We start from the raw sequence: 22,081 nt of genomic DNA on the forward strand, positions 1-22,081 counted from the left end.
TACGTGATAGTCTGTGTGCTGCTGCTCCATGGAGAACACGATGAGAAGGTGAGCAGTAATTGCAAAAGAAGTGGTGCCAGAAGCAAACCTGTAGGCAGTGATACAATAGCAGGGCAACAATACATACATATAGTAATAGCAAAATAATAATCCCCAGCTGCTTGTCACTCCAGGCCTTCTTGTTTTAATCTTAAATTAGGAGAGAAAATCCAAGTTTAAAAGACCTTGTCTTAAGTTCTCAGGCTAGAAAGAGATGCAGGGATTTCCTGCTCGAGATTTTCTAATGATGTCACTCACAGAAATGTCATGGCTGGGTGAGGGACTACTCCTGAGTAGTCAAAGTTCATTTACGACTTTAGTAGATCAAAACTGCTCAGCATGTTGCACTAGCACTACATCTGTCTGATGATACTGTGGTAAAGCAAGACTGTCCATCCTTTGACTTACATGAACATTAGTGGTTTGCACCCCTGTGCTGCCTGAATCTCATTTTTGAAATACATGGGATGCACAGCTGGCATTCATAATGCAACATGAAAAATGTTTCTTGGTTCTGTGCTTGCAAGTTATCAAACACCCCTAAGTAGCTTGCACTTGAGATTTACTCACTGAGAATCTTCATTGAAATTAAAGCAGGGATTCCCTGAAGCTCCATTTGTTGGATTTAGATCTGTTGTGGGGTGTTGGGTGTGGAGTTTTTTTAGTAGTGGTGGCATTTGTTCTGGTTTGTGGGGTTTTTTTTTTTGGTTGTTTTTATTTTTTAAATAGAAGAAAAGAAAGGTGATACCTGCAGTGTCTGTACCAACACACAGAGAATATTAACTTGAGTGTGGGCAAAGTGGGAGAATGTTAGGTAAGGCAGCTAATTTTAAGGGATAAAAACAGGAGATGGCAAATGCAAATGCATTCTTTTGTGGGGAGAACAGGTTTTTTTAACATGTTTTATAGACTGTCCAAAATGCTACATCTGTTGGGCTAAGTACACTTCAAGAAGCTCTAGGAAGAAAAATAATGCTCAATGAAGTATGTCTGAATATTATTATTATTATTATTGTTTTTTACTACTATTGCAAAATTAAGATCAGTGAGAATGAAGGAAATGTTCTTCATTTATTCTGGGAGGTGTTAGAAATCTGAGCTTGCAGAAGACAGAAATTGGATCAATAGAAACATGGAAAAGAATTTGAAGAAACTACTTTTACTTTTAAACTACTTAGTAGTCCTGGAAACAGAGAGAAGGTAGTGAGAGCAGTAGTGGTTTTGAGATTTACAACAGCATCCCTGCACAGAAGGGAGGGGAGTTAGCTGAAGAATTGAACTGCAGGGAGGAAAAAGTGTCTTTGAGAGGTAGCACCTGTGGGACTTCATCCCTTTCTTATGTGTGCTGTGAGACACGTATTTCTGAAGTCTTGGGCCCTGTGTGGACCTGGATACTGTCTGAAGAAATTTCCCAGTACTCCACCACTTTTCCCAGTACTCCACTCCACTCTTTCTCAGGTGGAAAGAACCCAATATTGGTTTGTCTATTCTTCACATGAGGTTTTAACTCACCAAAACAGATTGTTTGCTTTTGCTCTGGAAGCCTGTGGTTTTAATCCCTAATCCTGGGATTAAATTTAAACCTGAAATGTGAGGCTTCTGTTCTTTCCAGTGCGTTTTTTCCCACAAGCTTTTAGCTGTGGATACAACAGAAAATTAGGATTTATTGTTCTTTTAAGTGGGTTGTGACAGCAAGATTTCTTGGTTGCTTGAATTTTTATGTTGGGGGTGTTTTCTGTGTGTTGTGGGATTTTGGTTGTTACTATTATCATTATCATTATCATTATCATTATCATTATCATTATCATTATTGTGTGTGTGGTGTGTGTGCTAGTGACATGAAAAATTTGTCTTCCAGAATTTTCAAGGAATATATCCTTACTGTTACCAGAATGAGGATGTGGAGCAATGATTGCACTGCTATGTAACGATGTAGGAACTAAATGCTACTTTGGTCATCGTGTTGGCTCAGCATAGCCAACAGTCATGTACAACTTCTTAGAAAGTAAACTAAACCTTCCAGCTGTCATGGGAAGCAGATCTATGGGTCAGCAGGGCCTTAGCTCAAGTACTGCTTGCTTTGAGCACATCCTTTTGAAATAAGAGCAAGTTTACCAGTGGATGTATTTTTTTAAACTGAATTTAATTTATTCAGGGGTTTATACACTGCCATACTGAACATGGTTACTAAATTTCAGTGTCTTGCATGAAAATCTGTAGCACTTCACAAAATGACCCTGGCTGACTGCAGGAAGAATTCCTTGCAATACAGCTTTTTGTCCAGCCATTGCTGGTCACTCTAACTGAGAGGAAAAAGGTTAGGGGCCAGTCAGGACTAGAAGCTCAGCTTTGCTTGAATAGGATAAAACTCTCTGGATGGTTATTTCTTGTGTACACATTTTCCTCTGTGCTTTCAGTTGCCTCCCAAAGCATACTGATAAAAGCTTTCATAGCTGATAGAAAGTGCACACCCCAAAAAATAGGTACTGGAAAGCACACATCCCAAAAACAGGGGCTCAAAGAAAAAGAGAGAAAAATTGGCAATAGGATGTGCTCTGTTTGCTCATGCTGCTGGAAGCTGGGAACATGTTATAGTCAGCAGCTCACATTTCCTATTTTTTGCTCTAGGAGACAGGTATGACTCAAATTGCCATGCCAGGATTTGCATTGCAGTAAACCCTTGTCATTTACACCTGTGCAGGTTTGCTCACATCTCTTGTTCAAGGCCAGCATGCCAACTCTCATCTCTCACACACTCACCCCCTGCTATAATTAGCTAAGCAGCTACAGGGTTTTCTGACCCTAACTGTTCATTTGATCCCTGTCAGCACAAATGCAATAATTTAGACTGACTGCATGCAGCTCCACAACTGGAATGAATAGTCCTTCCTGCACTTGTAAGGAAAAACTACATAGGGGGGAGCAGGAGGCCCCTAGCTAATGGAAAGTACATAATAATCCTAAACTGACCTTCCTTCTAACAGATTAGAGTATCATTTGGAGAAATGAGGAGCTCATGTTCTTGCTGTGACCTAGGCATCTTTTCTTTTTTAATATATACATTTGCTCTTTACACGCTTTCCAATTCTAAGTAGCAAAATTTGGAGGATTCCTTTTTTGATATCGGAATTTTAAAAAGTTGAGACCAAGAACTAATCACCATATTTAAAAGGAAATTTAAAAGTTTGAACTTTGCCTGTCTTCTCTGGGACCTAAGGACATATCCTCTGCAAGATCTGAAACATGTGCCATCCAGTAAAATTACATGGGGAGCAGGAAAAACAGGGAGACTTTACATTTAATGTTTGTATCAAACCAGTTGCTACCATTTCTTTGCAAAAAGATGTTATTTTTAGTTTTTAAAAAGGAGGCAAGCAAACAAAACTTCTGCATGGTGGCAAATGGGTTGTGACCAGTTGCAAAATAGTGGACAGCTTTCTTTGCCTTCTGACGGCATTCAAAGGATCAGTCAGTGATGTGCAATTTCCAGGCAGAATTTTTCTGCTGTGAAGTTTAGTAGAAAGGGTCAAATTTTCCTAAACTGATTGGAGTTATGTCTTGGAGATGTGTTTCTCTCCTCAAAGACTTCAGTAGAGGACTGAGACACATATGTTTTCCTCTATTATTAGCATTTTTCTGTGAAACTGTAAATACATGGTTGTTTTCTGGAGATGTGTTGAATTAATTACTCACCTAGTCTTGTAGAGCACCATGGCATGTCTTTAAGACAATAATAATAATAATAATAATAATAATAATAATAATAATAATAATAATAATAATAATGGGTGGGCAATAGCAACAATTAAGAACTTTCTTCTTTCCAATCTTCCCTTCAGTGTGGATAATTGTGATAAAAATGAATGAAATGAACAGTGGATCCTGCACTTTGCCTTAGAAACTGGCTTTTCCTCTCATATTTGACACAGCATTTATTTAAACTTCTCTTGAAAGTTATCACTGAAGTGAAGTCTTCCATAGTAATTTGGGATAGCAGTAATTTGGGGTAACAGTCTAGTCTGTTCCCTGCCCTTAAGACAGTAGGTATTGACAGCTGGTAAATTCCCTGACATTTCCTTCCCTCTTGTCCCATACTGGTGCTTTCTCCTAATTAAAATAGTATGCTTATTCCTTGAAGTGCGTGTACCCTGTCTAATGCATTTATAGGGAACAATGTTAATAATATTATAAGACTTTTAATTATAATTATCATTTGTATAGGTATAAAAGTAAATTGGAAAAGCATGAGGGAAAAAAATCTCAGTTAAGTACCAGCCTAGAAATTCCAGTAGAGTGTGCTGTAGGTTATCTGCTTAAAGACATTCGACAGTGAGGGAGTGGAAGCAGTGTTGGAAAGGCAGGTGAGTGTTTCCCTGTGGTCCAAAATGTGAAGTTCAGATAGCGAGGCAGAGCCTGCATATATACCTCAAAAATTTCTCAGAGATTATTTTTAATTGCTAAATTTGGTGGCGCTAGAATCACCTTATTTATTTGAGGCTGTCACATTTTATTATTCAGCCTGAAGTAATAAAATAGATTGATGCCAGCAAGTCATTTACACTTAACTTCTTTATCCAAGGTTACCCTGTTCAGAAAACTAAATTGCTGAAGTAGATACTGAGAGGAAGGAAGAGTCTCTTTCACTTCAGTTACTTTATTGAGTCTTTCTGGCTTGTGTTAATGATTGATTTGAATGGAGTGAGTTTAATTTATTTTAGATGGAAAAATTGTCTGTCATTAATATCAAAATACTCTTAATACAGTCAGAATACCATGAAATACTTCACTTTCACAAAGATTGATCCATATTTGTCCACTGCCTTCCTAATAGCCAACAGTGGTCATTCTTGTATGCACTACATCAAACAGTCTTTATGCAGAAGTCTTTCAGGTCTTCTGAACTTTGTTTGGTTTTGGGTCTGTTATCTTTCCCTTTTGTCCCAAAGCACAAAAGGTGAAAAGAAAATAGCATGAGACTTTCTAGAGAGAGCTCATGGGGAAGGCTCAAGTTAACAAACTTCCTTTAAAATCAGGAAGCTGTAGTACAACACCAAAATACACACACACATCCTCACACCAAAGAAGAAAGCAAATGCCCACTTTAAATATGTTCTTTTAAGTGCACTATTGAAAGAAGTCTCCTATGCTTTATGAGCAGCCAGAAGGTGTTGCTGAAAAGGCATCAGCTGATTAACTAGCATTCAGGTTGGTTGCATTCCAGCATGTCCTACAGTCTCTCAGTTGCTTAGTCAGATGGCAGTCTATTTTTACAGACTTGCTGATGGGTTGCCAAATGGGATAAAGGGACTCATCTGACTGACAGGAAAGCTTAAATTTTTCCAAGCCTGTCAGGAAAGCAGTCTTGTAATAAGGGGAAAGCTTGCAATATGCCATTTGCCAAAGACAGGACTGACAGGAGGTAAGACTATTAAATAAATGGATCAGCTTTCTTTACTCAGAAGCTGTGCAGGAATGATAGACCATCTGCTCTCTTGACTGTCCTTAAAGGGTAAATGAAAACTGAAGAGAAGTTTGGCCAGGTTTTCTCCTTTATTCTTGCTAATGAGGCCTTGTGCTGCTAGATCAGCATGCAGTTTTAATATAAGACAATGGTTACTACTTATGCCACTTGAGAGACCCTGACACTGTGGTTAGTGAGACATGAGGTGAACAGTGTAAATGCAGAGAATTTTCTGCATATCATTTGGAGGAGAGGTAATGTATGTTTAATAGATGGTATGATCTTTCGTGAATCTTTATTTGTCCTGCACTATTACTGCAACCCTAGGGTATATCACCGTGTCCTGCACCTGTAGGGAGGAGGAGAGAAGATCCAGCAGGCAGGAATTGTGCAGCAAGATTGATTGATTTAATTATTTTACAAACTCTTCTATAGACTTTTTTCTTCATAATCTAATTGGACAAAGGATCAGCCACCCCTTGGGGGTGATTGGCTAAAATCCTAAAACATCCATTGTCAAAATATTTTTCTACTGTACCATAAACAAGACTTTTCAGGGCTGCAGGTGTTTGGTTGTTTACATAACTCTGCTACCTCTTCTGTGAGAGAGAAAAGTCTCTCACGGGCTTAGAAAACAGCAAGAAAATCCTTGCTAGCAGCATTTTTGTATCCACACTGCACCATTAGGGTTTGAGGTGTCTCTCTGCTTTGCTCTTCTGTTTACTGTTGGCCAGATTTAATGGCTTTTGCTGGGGTTTAGTTTTGCTCTTTTACTATGATTAATTTGTACAGCTTATGTGTGATCCTTCCTCAAGTGCTTGAGGACCTCTTCAGCACCCAAATGGGGCACTAACATTATCCTTGTCTAATTATTGGAGGAGAACAATTAATAGATTGGGGAAAGGTATACAGATCAGTATTGTTTGGCCTACCATTAATCTGAGCAAGTAGATTACTTCTCTTGATTCTGTTGAAGAGGAAGCAGGTGCTTCAGACTTCCAGATATTTAGCAACTTAGTAGCTTGCCTAGATTAACATAGATAGCCTGTGAGAGCTATGAGTATGGCCCAGAGCAGAGAAAATTGGACATGATTCTGTAAACTAAGTGTACAAGGCCGGATGTAATTTCAGAATATGAGAATGGTGTGTTTAGAGCTATATAAAAAACTAGAAATGGGATACTCTTCTCTGTGTTATTAAAAAGAAGTTAAATTTCCTTTTCTTGGTTTTCTAAGTTTGGATTAGAGGGATTTTTTAAGTTAGCAGCACAAATTGGATACATCTGTTGGCTAGATTTCCTGCTGGGAAAGCATGTCTGGGGGGTTGGGGTGGGAAATCACCCCAATCACCCCAGTCATTAAAAGTGTTTCAAAAAGGAAGACAAGGAAATCTCCACAGACAGTTGTGGACAAGAGTTTTCTATTGGAGATCGTACAGACAGTGGGACAACAAAGGGTAGTGGCACAAAATGGGATGGGATGGCAGTACAGTGAAGCAGTAAAGGGGAAGAGGAGGCAAGTATGTTTCTGGAGACAGAGGATGAGTCCTGGTAAAGCTCCCAAGCTTAGGAGGATGGCTGATCAGTGAAGGAAGTGTAACTGAAGCTACTAGTTAGGGTAACTGTCTAAATAGTACTACACTGAATAGCTCTGAGGAAATGTAGTGAGTATAGAAAGGCCAGTGGTGATGGGGCTGAGAGAAAAAAATACCAGACTGATGAGAGAGATCAGATTCTGTAGGAATTGCAAAGAAAGAAATAGCAGGTACAGGCTGGAGATGAGACACACAAAAAAATACTGTGATCAGTGTCACAAGTGTGATATCCCTACAGAAGAAGAATCCAAGATTGTTTTTGACCTTGTTGTATTTAAAACCATTACAGAATATCTGGGGAAAAAAAGAATGTGAAAGGTCAGAATCCAGGAGCTGATAAAAGATGAATCAACGCCTATTTCCTTTGTGAAATTCACATTGGAGTTGTGTAAGTAGGCAGAGTTTTTGAGGGAAAAAGCCCCCTTAGGATCTAACAGAATTAGGAATGTGAGTCCTTGAGAAAATCTCCAGCAGAATGTCTGTGTGAATGCATTAACTTTCAAGAGCTTTGTTCCCTTTGGTGCTGGTTTCCACCTTTGTTTCAGAGAACAGGACAGTGCTGCCTGGGATAGCTCTGTGTGTGTACAAAGTTATGCTTTTTTTATGTGTATTACACAGATATCCTGATTTTTATGCTAAGTAAACCCAGTCTCATGTAAGTGTTTCTGTACCCTGAGACTCATCTATATCATGATAGTCATGGAATGAAAAGCAGCATTGCCAAAAGAGGATGAGGACACATGGTGATGGCTGAAGCATTATGTTAGTTTTGTGTGGTCAGCTCAATCGGGGGTGCAGATGAGAACAAGGGTGAAGTCCACATACACACTCATGCCAGAAGGTATTGCTGTCAGATGCCTTCAAGAGTGGCCATCACGTTTCTCTCTTGGAAGTTAAGCTAAGGTGTCCCATTTTAGAAAGCTGGGGGGAAGAGTATTTGGGTTTGAGAACTCCAAGTGGAAGTGAGTCCAGAATCTGAGCAACCCCTCCAGAACCACTGTGTGCTTAAATGCCTGAGTACTTCTCATTTGTTGTCCAGTTCTTCATTGTCAGGTCACAGGATCTTGTTAAATGTCTTTGTATGCAAGATGAAGATGCCTCCAGTTTCAGACAGCTTCTCTTATTGTCTCTTACAGGTCAATAGATACATAGACACAAGGCAGATACATTTTAGTCCTTCTTTTCAATTACTAGCTCATGATTTTGAATTTAGGGCATAGCAATATGATCAAGGAAAGGCAACTGGATATAAGGGGACACAAAATATTGTTTAAAGTTGAGACACCTGAAATAGAACGTGAGAAAATCAGCTGCCATTCAGTGTACAACACTCATTCAAGTACCACTTTATGACAGGAGAAAATGAAAGATTATACTCATACTATATGAAATTCAGCTAAGAAGTGGGAGAAGTTGAGAAAATTAAAGGAGCAAAAAATCAGAAATTAAAAAAGATAGTGGGGTGGGGAAAATGACAAGAAATAGATAATATAGTCTCAGCACATACCCCTTTTTTCTCTGAGTGTATTCTGGTACATCTAATAGCATTGAAGTCTGCTGCAGTAGCTGTGTGTCATTTAATAAAAAATCTGCATTTGATATTTTATTTTACTTGTTTATTTATTCCCCCTTCCCACTTGGAGACTGAGCTAAAAGAGTTAACAAGACATAGTAGGGTAGTTCCACAGGCTGAGTCTCGCTCTGACAGTGAGGAAGTTTGCTGATTACAAAGTTAGTTTTCCTTCTGTATTACTGCAAATGTAAATCCAGTGACTAGCACCTAGGTCTGAACTCTGGGTTTAAGCTTGTCCAAAAGAATGTTACTGCATCCAAGTTTATGATGATGTATGCTCCAGCATGGACCACAAGGCTTCTTAAGAGTTTACTGCAGGGGCCTTTGCAATGTGCAGATGCACCAATCATGAATTCTCAGTGGATTTTCAGAGCATTTATCTGGCTTTTGGAAAGCATGGTGCCAGAGGAGCTGGACAGTGTGGGAAGACACAATTTGTAGCTTAGACTGCCTGTTTTGTGAATTGGACACCTTACCAAACCTCTTGGGATCTTTGCCCTGGTTTTACTCAGCATGCAATAAGACACCTGGTTTGCCTTGCAAGTGCCACAGCATGCTGGTTTGAGCTGCTTTTGTGGGGATGACAGTGAATCCCTGGTACATCCTGTCCTTCTGGTTTACCTTTTGTGCACAAGCTTGTGCTGATGTTCTGTGGTCCATTTCAAAGCAAACTTTGTCCCTTTATCTCTTTTCTAGGACTCCATCTAGTTTCAGCCAGCTTGTGGTTGTATTTAAACATGTGTCAAATGGTTGCTTTTGTGGTTCTGGTTTTGTGGTTGTCTTGTTTTTCTCCTAGAAAACTTGCTAGAGCAGTGCACCAGCTGACAGAGAGCCTTAAAGAAGCCTTTTGTTTTGATGAGAGACAGAAAACTTGTCAGGACTATCTGAAAGCAAGGCTCAAATCAACCCTCTTGCCTTCTGTCTGCGCCACAAATACACAGAAGAAGGACAAAGGCTGTTGATCGAAATCTTAAATGTGTAAGTGCCAAGAAAATCCTAAACTGGGTTCTTTCTAGCAGACCATGCAGATATGGCAGGCATCTGGGCCTGTGTGCACTTTCTGATCCTTGAAATTCTTGAGTAACTCTTCATGCACTGCACTTCATTTTTAGAAGAAGCTTTGCACATTCATTTGCCCAGGAATTCCACTGTGGTTCAGCAGCTGTATAATTAATAGCATGCAAGAGCTGGAAGGGAGAAGTCATTACAAAGACCAAGGTGCACACTGTATTTAAACTATGGCCTGGAGCTTGGTCATTTTGAGGTAATGCAGAGTGTTCTCTGTTTTACAGGGCTACTTTTGGCTCCAAATATTTGGTGACATAGTAGTCACTGATGCTTTATTTTAATATGTGTGTATTTGGCAGAGTAAGGATAAAAGCTCAAAGATACCTGGAAAAGTTTAGCAGATGCATGGGGAGCCCTGCCAGACACTGAATCCGGACACAGGTGGTCAGGCCAGGGGGCTGCTGTGTAGGATGGTGTTTCTGGCAGATCTTAATCCCTCTTAGCTATTTCTAGCTTTGTCTTACTTGGCATGTGTTATTCATACTGATAAAGCAGGCAAAGGAGAAAGACTAGAAAGTCTCTAGTTTGCATTGTCATGCCTTTGATCAATAGTGTTTAAAGTGTACATGGGGTAAAGAAACAAGAAAATTTATTGGGTTGTTTTTTTTTATTAAGAGGCTACAAAACAACAGGTGCAGATTTGCCAAGGAAACTTAAGAGATTTCTCTGATGCGATTTGTGTTCCTGGTCATTACATGATGTGAAAGTAGCTGCATTCAGCCTTAGCCAAAAAACTACTAATTGCTCCGGGATAAAAATAGAGCTTTAAAGAGGGCAAGGAAATTATCTTCTGACTATCCCAGTTTCAAGCTATTCAGGGAAGCTCCAGTGTGCCACTAAAAAAGATTAAATATATTAAACAGCTAGTAACTTCTGTTCTATATAAAGTGATTTCCACATTTCCAAGTGATAAATTAAGAGGAAACTCCAAGGACATTTATGTACCTGTTGCTATTAATTTTAAAATTGATAGTAATTGCTTGCATGTTTCCTACAAAAATAATGATAATATTTTTTTAGAAAAAAATCTTTCTGACTCATGGGGAGAAATTGGAACACAGGAGGGCAAATTTATAAGCAAACCAGGTAATTCAAACTTGGATGGTACTCTTGAATAAAAAAGCATAATGTTCAAAAGAACTCACTGAGGCATGGAAGCTGATTACTTCAGGCTTCCTTGTTATGGGTGATATGAGAGCTGCTAAATGTGAATTATTGTAAAGTAGCACTGTTATAGCAGCAATGATTTAAAAAGCTAGATAAAGCTTTTAGAAATATTGTTACACCTACTGCTTTGGGGGGTTGTGGGGTAGGAAAGCAGTAGATGGGATTTTGGTTTGAAAGCCATAAATCATCCTGTTCCCTAGTAAAGACTGGAAACATGGTAGATCATATTTTAATATCTGGTATGGGGTGGTAGAAGTATTTGGCATTCAGCTGTCCTCACTTCTCAGGTAAATAGACTGGTTATACTGGGGGAGGGGAAGAGCGTTCTACCCCTCTTTGATCCATCTACTGAGAAAGCTAACAAGACTTCCAGTCATGGTGGTGTATTTTTTGTGTGTGAGATGTAAACACCTATTAATTTTCCATAAAGTAATAAGTCACCAGATGGTAAAGGTTTTTATCCATGCTGCTCTAGCTGGATTTGTACCAGTAAATTGGAGGTGAAAGGTACCATATGCTACTGTTAATCCCCAAAGCATTCATTACTCCTAAAATAACTTTCAACACTTTTTAGTGTTGACATCTCCCTTTCATTAATGTCCATACTTATTTATATGGGTAATGTTCAGATGAAATGTAATTTAAAGTATATGGAGTTTTATTTGAATGTTCCTGAGATTCAGTGCCAACTAGAAAACCAATTGTCCTCGAAAAATGATTTGGTGGCTTATGTGAAATGATTTGGTCATATCATTGCAGTCTCCAGTGGATATGGACTGTCACCACCAGCCTCAGCAGAGAGACAAACTGCAGATAAGTGTGATAGCTTGGGAAGTTATATGTATTCTGGTGGAGAGTATTTAATTATTACTACCAAAAAATGTTTTACTGTGAGCAATGGCCAGTGCTAGTGTCCCTGCTGGTAAGGATCTACTAGACTGGGATGAGACTGTTTTGAGATTCTGAGTGCAGAGCTTATTGAAGATACAGGGAGGACATTAAAGATTGGACCTTGGTGACTGTGTGGGTAGGTGGCAGTTTTGGAGGGAGGTGTGAAGGAAAGGATTAGTGTTGAAGGAGTTTACCCAGATCACAGTTTTTCAAGACTGGGCCATGATCAGTTCTGGGACACACTTAGGGGTTCATTCAATGGCTGGATGCTCTTCAGGCTAGTAAGTGTCCAGGGTGATGTTCAGCCAGCTTTCTGCAAAAAGCACTCTGACTACAACAACACTGCCTCTGGGAACACCTACAGTAGATTTTTCAGTAATGTGTTGATACCTGAGTTAACAGGTTGCTTTTTAAAAGTGATAGGCATAAGATTTCCAGCATGATTTAAAGAAATAATTTCAAAGCAAGTAAAATGTCAAAGCTTATGTTGACAGTTGGAATAGGACTGCATTTATTCAGTCTTCCTTTGAGAAGCAGACTGTACCTGTAGCTGATGTCTTCTGCAGAGGAGCCACTTTCCATAATAAGCTATGAGGAGAACTGTCCTCAGACCCTGAAACCAGAGAACACTTTTGTCTTTGTGGTTCTGTCTGCTAAGAAGACACTGGAAAATGGCTGTTTGGCAGCTGCAGTTTCAGCCATGCCACCCTTGGCAGTGAGCAGTGCCCAGCACCCTTCCAGCCTGCACCATTTGGAGAACCAGCACAGCACTGTGTGTGCCAGAAGTGAGTACCCACCAAAGCCAGGGCACCCCTTCTTGGCCAAACTGAACAGCCCTGTCATCACTGGGGAGCAAGCTTGGCCTCCCTACCCATGGGAAGGTGTGGATAGGGGTATCACTGAGAGGACACCTGCTGCCAGTGCAGGTGAAATGACCAGGGTGATGTGGGCTGCCCCATGGGATGATCCTTTCCAGGCCAGCAATTGCCAGCTGCAGCCAACCTGCTTTTCTAGAGCTCAGTTGTGGTTCAAGGCAGCAGATCAGTACTGATCAAACCACCACTTGTGTGTTCTGTGAGGTCCCCTAGTCTGGAAGCAACCTGAGTGACCTCAGAGTCCATGTAGAATAGCTTACCCGAGAGGGCAAGTTAGCCTTCACTGAACTTCAGTCTGTGCTACTCTGCACAGGACCTTTACTGCTAGACCATTGCCCTGACCCCAACCTAAGCTGGTAGTCTTCCCTCTTAGTACAATATTGACTGTTTGTGGTCAGCATATTACATGGCAACATTACTGAGCTGGCGCTTGGCAGGCTGTGGCTGCTTTGGTCTTTCTTGCTGATGCTTGGAAGAACCCTGGTTGTCCATATGGTATTATGAAGGCAGCTGGAAATCAGATTTCTTCAGTTGGAATCAACCAAAAACCTTGTAACTAGAGTAGGCTGATATCAGTTCTTTGTCCTGCCCTTGGGAAGACCCTAAAAAACCAGGTGGATGGGACTTCTTTCAATTTCTGCGGTTTCACACAGACTTGTATCTGAGCTGTTGTTGCTGACTCAGACTGTAGCCAAGCTTTGTCTTTCATCTGTTCTTCTCCCCATCTTTTGCTTCTTCCTCCTAGCCTCAAAAGCACTCAGAAGTGGGATCCAATCGACAGGGATGTAGAGCAGTTGGTATTACTATTGCTAGTGGGCTGGGCTGCTTCTTTAATTTGAGCCAAGTTTTGATTAGGGCTTTCCAAACTGAAGGTCTACGATACTAACTAGAGGAAAGAAAGCTCAGAGTGGCAGGATTTTGAGGCAAGCACACTGGAGATGAGCAGAAGTCCTGAAATGATCAAATAAGCAGATGTGTGAGACAGCTGGTAGTCTTAGAAATTCCAGCCAAAGACGGCGTAAGTAATTGTATTTTGCTGTACCGGTTTGGTTTTTCAGCATTAATTGTATGTGGGATTTTGCATGATCTTTCATTTAAAGCTGGATAAATACTTTTGATTTTCAAATTTGGTCCCTGAATGTGTCCTCTGCTTGAGGACTAATCTTTGCTAGATTTGGGATGTCCCATTTCCCAGAGCAGAATGAGGACAGGGCACAACCACTGTATGTCACAAGGCTTAGTTAACTAGAGCTGGTTTAAAAACTGTTCATGAGAGGTTCACATGAGTGTTGGAGAATTTGCATCTTTGGTTTTCTATATTACAGGGCTGAACAGCTCTCCTGTTTTTTGTTGGGTTGTCTTGTGGGTTTTTTTCCCCCATGATCAAGTTTTCCATGCTATAAAATCACCTGCTTTTTACACACAAGTAATTAAACAGTGGGAAGTTTTGTTAAGTGTTTATGGAACATACTAGTCACCACAGATAATCAGGTTTTAAATCATGACAAGGGGTGCTGCAGTGCTCCACCTGGAGAGGAGCAGTGAATGTTTTACAAGTTTGTTCACAGGCAGCTGAGAGTACTTGATACAAGACAGTTCTCAAATAGGTGCTGAGCAGTGAAGCTGCAGAACCTCTGCTCTACTGGGTCATGCACATCCCTCACTAATATTTCAGAAGTAAAATTTTCCATGTAACCTCTACTGATAGATGCGCTCAATGTACTTAATCCTTCCTCTCTGCTTATCTCTGGGTGTGGCAGCAGCAAGATGCAGAGGGCCAGACTGGGCAAAATGGTCAGAGTTCTGCCCTCCCTTTAGCAAAGCAATATTAAGGATAATTAGATAAAAGTATTGACTTGAAGGTTTATCAAATCAAAGTGGTTATGGGGTGTGTCTCCTCTTCCTTAAATAGGAAAAAACCTTTAAAATATAACCTCTTTCTTTACTTTGTTTTTCCTGACATCACTTATTCTGTCTTTCCAGGCTAAATGATCCTTTTTAGAGATTGGTTTTGGCTGCCTACAAACTGTGGACAGGTTCTCTGCTTTGAACACCTTACCAGCAGCTGCTATTTCCTTTCTTTTCTTGGCAGATAAGTGAAAAGCTCTCATGTGCTTTGCTCTTTGAAAAATGTCCGTGGTGTCATCGATGTTCTAAGAGATAACCACAAAGCACTTACCATCAGCCTTACTCTTAAGTCACAAACCCACTGCTTCTGCTTTTGTTAGCTTGGTGTACTCGGTGTTGCATTAGACATGACATGTCCCATCAGAAGCTATATGCATAATGCTAAAGGTTTAAGTCTCCTGAAAGGTCAACTTCTGTGTTTATGAGGCTCCCAGTCACATTCTCTGCAAGCCATGGGAGGAAATTCCAGTGTGGGATCATTTTTGAAACCTGATGGTTTTTTTAACAGATATTCATGTGCTGACATTATAAATGTTGCTGTGGTGGGAAGAAGAGCAAAGTGAGAACTCCATATGGAAGACCTCTGTAGACCACACTGCCTTCCCAAAATGGCTGTGGGTTTGCATCCATGCCTAAGGGGAGCAGATAAAAAGCAAACACTAAAAAAATAGCATGGGAAGGCTTTGTTGATTTTTTTGTTGTTATTGTTTGTGGTTGTTTTGATTTAATTTTTTAATCAAAACTTTAAATAATAAAGGACAAAAAAAGGGGAAAAAAAGCTGTGCAGCAGTCTCTGCTTTACTGCTGTACAAAGCATTTTTTTTTATCAAAACATTCCGATCTTTCCACCTGAAAGTAGGGATGGGAAGAAGAGGCACTTCCTTACTGAGCAGATGACAGGAACTACAAACAGGTAACTGCAGCCAGTTACCTGTAGTTTATGGTAGGAGACAAGCCCTGCGCTGCTGCTGGAAGTGTTTTGCATCCCCCTCCCTTTCTGAGACAAGAGATCATATAATCACTATGTAATCCTCTTTAGGTGGAGCTGAGTGAATTTCCTATTAGCTGTCTCCCATGAGTAGGTAGAAATCTTTCACACTTGGAATTGCTTGTAAGCTCACCTCTGAAATTTACCTCTTCACTAGCTCTCTTTTATCCAGCCACATGCCCATGTTACTACATAAAGTTTTGATGTATAGCCATATCCTTTATTATTTCCATTTTCATGTCTGTTCAAGCTATATCAGCCTTTCCAGACAGGCATGGTTTCCCCATCTGGTAATCAGCTGTGGGGATGCAACCGCAAGTCTGATTAACACCAACTCTAACTTGTGTTTAATAGATTTTTGAACAAAACTTAAACCTCCAATGATTCAATACAGATAATCATATTTGGTTGGTTTAGTTGCATAAATGAGAGCTGGGGCAGTGTCCCCTTATAAAAGGTCAGGCTTTAAGTGCAGTTTACCACAAATTATATATTCAGTGTAGAAACATAGTCCTTAGATGTGCTGACGGTATAACTGATTTTTAAAAAATATAAATTGGCATCTGTCTCATAAAATTCTAGTATTGAGAGTATTTCTCATCCTGAAACAAGGAAGATTAAATCAGATTTTGTGTTTAATTGGAGACAAAGTAAAACTAAAAGCACAGGCTCCGAATAGCTGTAGCACCTTAGGCAAGATGACATTTTAGTCCTGGAACCTGCTGCCATCCCCCAAGCAGAGCTGCCTGTTGCGAGTGCTCAGTGTGGTGGGTGACCCAACAAGGAGGGTGAGTAACAGCACAAACAAGAGTCCAAGAGGATGGGAACTCAACTAAAATTCCTGGGGGTCATTAATAATCTGGAATAGGAGAGCCAATTAGTGGTAAATATGGCAAACCCAAAACTTTCCCACTTGATCTGACAAATGAAAAACATTCCTAGCCCAGAACGAGCTTTGGTATTTTTTTCCAGTTGAGAAACAAAAGCAAATGGATCAATATTATGTAAAATGTGATACATCTGTTCCCAAACTGGATCAAGTAGTGAAGGATAAGACAGAAGTGTTGCTGGTGTTGTAGTACTCTTCAAATAAACCAAGTGCCACAAAAGTCCTGTGTGTTTTCGACTCATATTTAGAACAGTAACAAAGCTCTGACCCATTTCCTATCCTGTACAGTCAGTCTGTGTCTATCCTACCATGCTTACAGATAGATAAATTTGTATTGGTGAATATTTTTGCTTTGAGTTTTATAGAATGAGATGACTGCCCCTATGCTGGAGCTCTAGCCCCTTTCTGTGCCTCTCTTCACAGAATCCACAGAGTCCTCTCACACTGCTGCAGCCCTTTGGAACAAGGACTGACTCCAGCAGGTCTGATGAGAAATGCGAGTGAAAGTCTTGATTATTAAAGGCTTTTTTCATTCTAACATTTTAGCTGTAACTTCTTAAAATCTAAAGTTTATTCATGCATGTCCTTGGTTTGGAGGAGACAGGAGGAATTCATAGTTTCAGCTGTCTCTGAGAACATGAAAAAGTCTGTTTTCTGGAACTAAACTGTTACCCAGCAGTTCATGAAGCTCACAGTCTGGAGCCTAGTGGAATACTCAGTTACTTGGTATCTTTCAGCAATTTGCTGCGCAAGGCTCTGTGCTTTGCAAAAAAGCAAATACAAGACAAGCACACAATTCCTGAAATGCTGGTAGTCTTGCAGCTCTGAACACTTGTTTTCTGTTTGCATTTCTGACCCTGATAGAATTCTAGCACTGTGGATTGGTGCCTTGAGGTTTAAAAGTCAGGCCTTGAGAGATCCAGCCTGGGCTGCTGGGTGTTTGACATCCTCAGCTGGTAGGGTCCTGCAGGACCTCATTTTCTTCTGTCTTTCCAGCCTTGAGGGGAGACACAGCTGCTGATAGACCTGTCAGCATTTTGTAAACAATAAGTGTTTTTTTTCCATGCTCTTAAATGAAACCAAGTCATTCAAACCTGCACTTTTTACTTTTAACAAGTGAAAAAGTGCATGCTAACTGATAATAGACTGATAGATTTGTACACAGAGCTGGTTGGGGGGTGGTTTGCTTTATTTTGTTGGTTTGGGGGTTTGGGGGTTTTTTTGTTTATTTGATTTTTTTATTTAGAGTTCTTTATCTTCACCTTGGATTGGGAAAGTATCAAAGAAAATTAATCATTCATTAAATTCTTGTCTTTTTGATTAGGGATGAAACACCTTCAAAAGAGTTTAACTGAAAGCAAAGCACTCAGGTATGTGCTTTCCAGCATGAAATTTCAGACTATAACCTTGCAAGTGTTAATGAACTACATTTGGCACTTTTGTTAGCAAAGGAGTTTACCAGCTTAGCCAACTCTGTTAAGACAAAACAAAACAACACAACACAGCTTTCTGATCCTACACACACAAATGCTCATGGCTAAGATGTCTTCTCCATGTCAAACTCATAGTCTCTACATGAATGTTATAGAAAAAATATTTTGGAAATAATTTTTTATTGTAGTGGAAAGATACCATCATGTTCATATGTATACACAAACACAAAGAAAATATTGCTGTATATTCACTGAAATACCTCACACTCAGTATAACCAAACCTCTTCTCAGCTTGTGCACAGCAGAATACCTTGAAAACATCTGTGATCCCAGGTGCCATCCCCTGCTGCACTCAGCAGGAGCAGCACCAGGTCTCCCAGGGCTGGCAGCTGAGCTGCACAGAAACAAGTCCCAGGCTGTTGCCCACCCTGAGCCCAGTAATTCTCTGCTATGATCACAGGCCCTGGTGTTATAGAGTGGCTCAGCTGTGCTGCTGTAGGGCCATGAAGAGTGGGCTGTGCCTCAGAAACTCTGGACCAGTTGCTCTGACAGCTCTCGGGCCAGCCAGTAGAGTGGGGCTTCTGTCTCATAACAACTGGTCACAATGTTCAGCAGCACCATATTATTTCCTGCTATGTGGCATTATTTGGTTTTCAGTGGCTTATATAAGCATTTCTTTGACAGATGTGTGGCTCTGATACCCATCCCCTGCCACTCAAGGCAAGAAGGTTCTATACAAACGATCCAGTGAGGTTATCCAGGACATGTAGAAAAATTGCATTGAAATATTCTGTTGTTTAGCTAAGCTCCCTAAAGACAATCAAGTAATTCTCACTATCACTTAAGTCTAGAAAGTATCAGGTGGCTGTTGGCACATGTGGGCCGAGAACTACATAAGCTGTAGAAATAAATCACTTGGCCTTTTTTGCTAGCACAAGCTAAAGTGATTGTAATTGGTGCCCTAACCCTGACAGCTGTGTTAATGACTTAAACAAGAGACCCTGGGTGATTGAGCAGAGCCCCAACACAGCTTAAAGTATTCAGAACTCTCTTCATAACTTGAAGATAAAATTCTGTTTCTTTACTTGGAAGTCCCCATCTCAATTCAGCTATTTAAAAATGCTTTAGACTGACTTCTTCTGCTTAAATAATTCTATGCTGATTTCCACTAAACTAAGAATAATTTCACTTTTTCCTTTCCCTGCAGGAAAATGCTGACATCTACCAAATGTGCATGGACTTAAGTACCTGATTTTGAAAGGGAGCTCATGGCAGGCTATTGCCCAGTTCAGTAATTTGAAATATTAGTTGGCTGAATTCAACACTGAGTAAACACTAAATATATTACAGATATAAAAGAATGGGCACAAATGCCAGTGTAGTATTTCATTATTAAAACTAGTCATCTTTCTATTCCAACTACTAAATCCATTATGAAAACAAGCTGGGAAGGAAACACACAACAAATAAATAATGCATATTAACTTACAAAATATGAAACAAAATGTCTACATACAAAAAAAAAAAATCAATGTTAGTCACTTAAGCTTCACAAACATTTGTATGATAGAAGCCCTTCTGTGCCCCAGCTTGTGTGTCTGTCAGAATGAGCTGGAGAACCAACCATCCTGGCTTTAAAGACACTGCACTGTGCTGCAGAAGCACCACCCTGCCTTTCCAAGGCTCCCTGTGGGTCACTGACAGGTGGCAGTGATGCTGATTTTCGGGGAGAGCCTTCAGGAGGCTGCAGGCTCGGTGCTATCCTCTGCTTTGCTAATGCCAGGTGGCAAAATGTGCATCAGGCTTCTGTACTGATGAAGAAGAAAAGCTTTTCCTGTGAGGTTTTGTTTGCGTTGATAACAGGAATGCTTTTAAATAATGCTAAAAAAATTCTAGCAGAATTGTTCTCCCCTACAACTCATTCCCTTGCAAATCAAGTATTTCCTTCCACTGGTGTTTTATACCAATGAAATCACCACTGGAGCCTCCAGTGAGGGGATAAAATGCCAAGCAGGGATTTTCAATGTGCATTTTATTTTGGTTGTGCATATATCTTGTCTTATCCGAGGAGATTTTTTTGCCTTTGTATACAAAATCTTTCAATGTCCATTTTGAAGTTAAAGAAGAAATGAACTTTCATAACCTCTGCCACTTCTGATCACCTCTTAAAAATGTCACTTTACATGGAAAAGCCAGAAGAAATTGAGATAAACAGGCATCTGTACATTTTAGCCATTCATTGAGAAAACATCTGTATCCATCCATGCAATGTTAAGACTATAAGTAACTTTGCAGTTACATCTGAGCCCATTGCTGTGGCAGCATGGTAGTGTTTATCTCCCACGTGTATTCTATCAATTTCTGTTTTTCTTAAAGCAGCTTCCTGAAATGAAAAACAGAAAAGCAGTGATTAAGTTAATCTCTTTCAAACATTGGATTCAAGGCTTATACAAGGCAGCCCTTACTACTTTCCAGCTGTGGAAAATCTAGACACCAAGCCTTTTCAAGATGAAAAAATGAATGACTGACATGGAAAAATGTGAACTGCTGTTCTTTTCAATTAAAAAAAAATTACTGCTGAAGATCTGGGAACACAAGTTTTTCTGCTACTGTAGATATTTTTAATAGGATGCCAAGGAATTTTACTACAGTACCTCTCAAAGTAACTCAGCAAGCTGTGGTTTTCTGCTTCCTACAGCAGGAGTGCAGTTCATGTGAGTGTGTATGCTAACAATAAATTCCTTGAGGACCTTTGTGCTTAGCTTTCATCAAAGCACACAGCTCAGATTGCTTAATTGCTTGGAATTGTAAAGTTTCTGTTATAGTTGGTGCCCACCATACCAGACAGGACTGTGCTAGAGATCTGTCAGGTGTTAGTCAGTTGCCAAGTCTTGAGAACTAAAGCTAAAATAGCATGCTTTTAAAATTTCTGTTTTTAAACAAAGCACTGGGCAATGGGAACTACACTAGAAGAATGAAGAAGATTCTGTGCTTTCAAGAACCTAAATTGATGTCAGAGCTCTGATACCCATTAACTCAGGGATTCCTCTTCACTGCTTTTTTTTTTTTTTCTGGGACTATCTACTTTTATCACTGATTATTAAGTACTGTAAAAGGGTTGAACCTCTTCAAAAATAATGTGGAAATCTTAGCCTCTAGTGTCCTAGCATTTCTAGAACCTTAAAAAAGTAATACTTTAATGTACTAAAGGCCACAGGAGAAAACATCAAAGGAGTTAGTTATCCAGACAAGACATTTCACTCACATTTGATGCTGCCTAACAAACTCTGCAAACTGGCGGTCTTTAGCGTAGAGCTCTATAATTCGAATTCTGTCCTGAATTTCCTAGAATACAATAAACAGAATTGTAAGTACATAATAGGAATCAGAATGCTACTGAAATAACTGATTTCTGGGTTTTGGGAAATAAGCCTCCTATGCATTGCTATTTCAAAGAGTGGGGCTTGAAACTGGGCACTCCAATACTAAAATTCTTCTTTATTTTATTAGGATTCTTCTAATTTTATTTTTTTTTTAAGTGAAGCATTTCATTTGAATTCAGTAATATTTCACTTTTAAATCAAAACAAGGGTTTGGACAGTGTAGCATTTCAACAGCCTTTAACAAAACCATTTATCTCAGAGATACTTTGCCTACCAGTCCAACTACATACTGGATTCACAGCTCTCACAGTTGCTTAAGGATCTGTGGTTAGTTCTGGGATGTAAATCCCTTCTCTTTAGCCTTCTAGAGTAAACCTTGGATACTGTGTATACAGGAAGAAAGAAGATATGATCTAACTTGCAGCTAATAGAAAGACTTTAACTTTAAAAACAGTCAGAAAATACCCAAAACAAAAGGACCCTGTGAAAAGGCCTGGATGTACCAGTTTTTCACTGTGTAACTGCTCTTACATAAGATAGTTGGCTTTAAAAGGTAAATGTTGTGTCAAGTAATACATCAAACCTCCCCAACCCCTGTGAAGTTACTTAAGGGGTCAGCTCTTTCATTATGTGAAATTCATTACAGCTCAGAACAAAACCATAACTTTCTCTAAAAGCAAGCAAGGAAAGCAAGCTTTTCTGTATTCTTTTAAATACTTGCAGCAGCTGCTGCAACCTGTTTATCTAGAGCATAGACACTGGGGAAAGATTGGGCCCACCTCTGAGGTTAGAAGTGTGGAATAAGCTTACTG

At 39.8% G+C, this 22,081-nt stretch overlaps 1 protein-coding gene and 1 long non-coding RNA gene across 5 annotated transcripts in view; one reads left to right on the forward strand and one right to left on the reverse strand.

Moving 5' to 3' along the window:
* Window positions 1-5,388: 5,388 nt before the first annotated feature.
* LOC138113446 (uncharacterized) lies at window positions 5,389-21,155 on the forward strand. 2 transcript variants are annotated; one of them, XR_011152169.1, is made up of 5 exons: window positions 5,391-5,458; window positions 14,651-14,703; window positions 16,876-16,934; window positions 17,777-17,822; window positions 19,094-21,155. It is a non-coding gene; the product is annotated as an uncharacterized lncRNA (long non-coding RNA). The 2 variants fall into 2 exon arrangements; XR_011152170.1 differs by lacking the exon at window positions 14,651-14,703 and having other exon boundaries at window positions 5,389-5,458.
* Window positions 20,186-22,081, reverse strand: part of IMPG2 (interphotoreceptor matrix proteoglycan 2) — a 32,648-nt gene continuing 30,752 nt past the window's right edge. For all 3 annotated transcript variants that reach the window (XM_069021631.1, XM_069021622.1, XM_069021611.1), the window contains 2 exons: window positions 21,152-21,231; window positions 20,186-20,269 (listed from right to left, as the gene is read on the reverse strand). In XM_069021631.1, the coding sequence (XP_068877732.1) occupies window positions 20,257-20,269; window positions 21,152-21,231 (93 nt within the window). In that variant the 3' untranslated portion in view covers window positions 20,186-20,256. The remainder of the gene's footprint in view (window positions 20,270-21,151; window positions 21,232-22,081) is intronic.

This window comes from Aphelocoma coerulescens, chromosome 1, assembly GCF_041296385.1.
Source record: "Aphelocoma coerulescens isolate FSJ_1873_10779 chromosome 1, UR_Acoe_1.0, whole genome shotgun sequence".
Classification (NCBI taxonomy): Eukaryota; Metazoa; Chordata; class Aves; order Passeriformes; family Corvidae; genus Aphelocoma; species Aphelocoma coerulescens.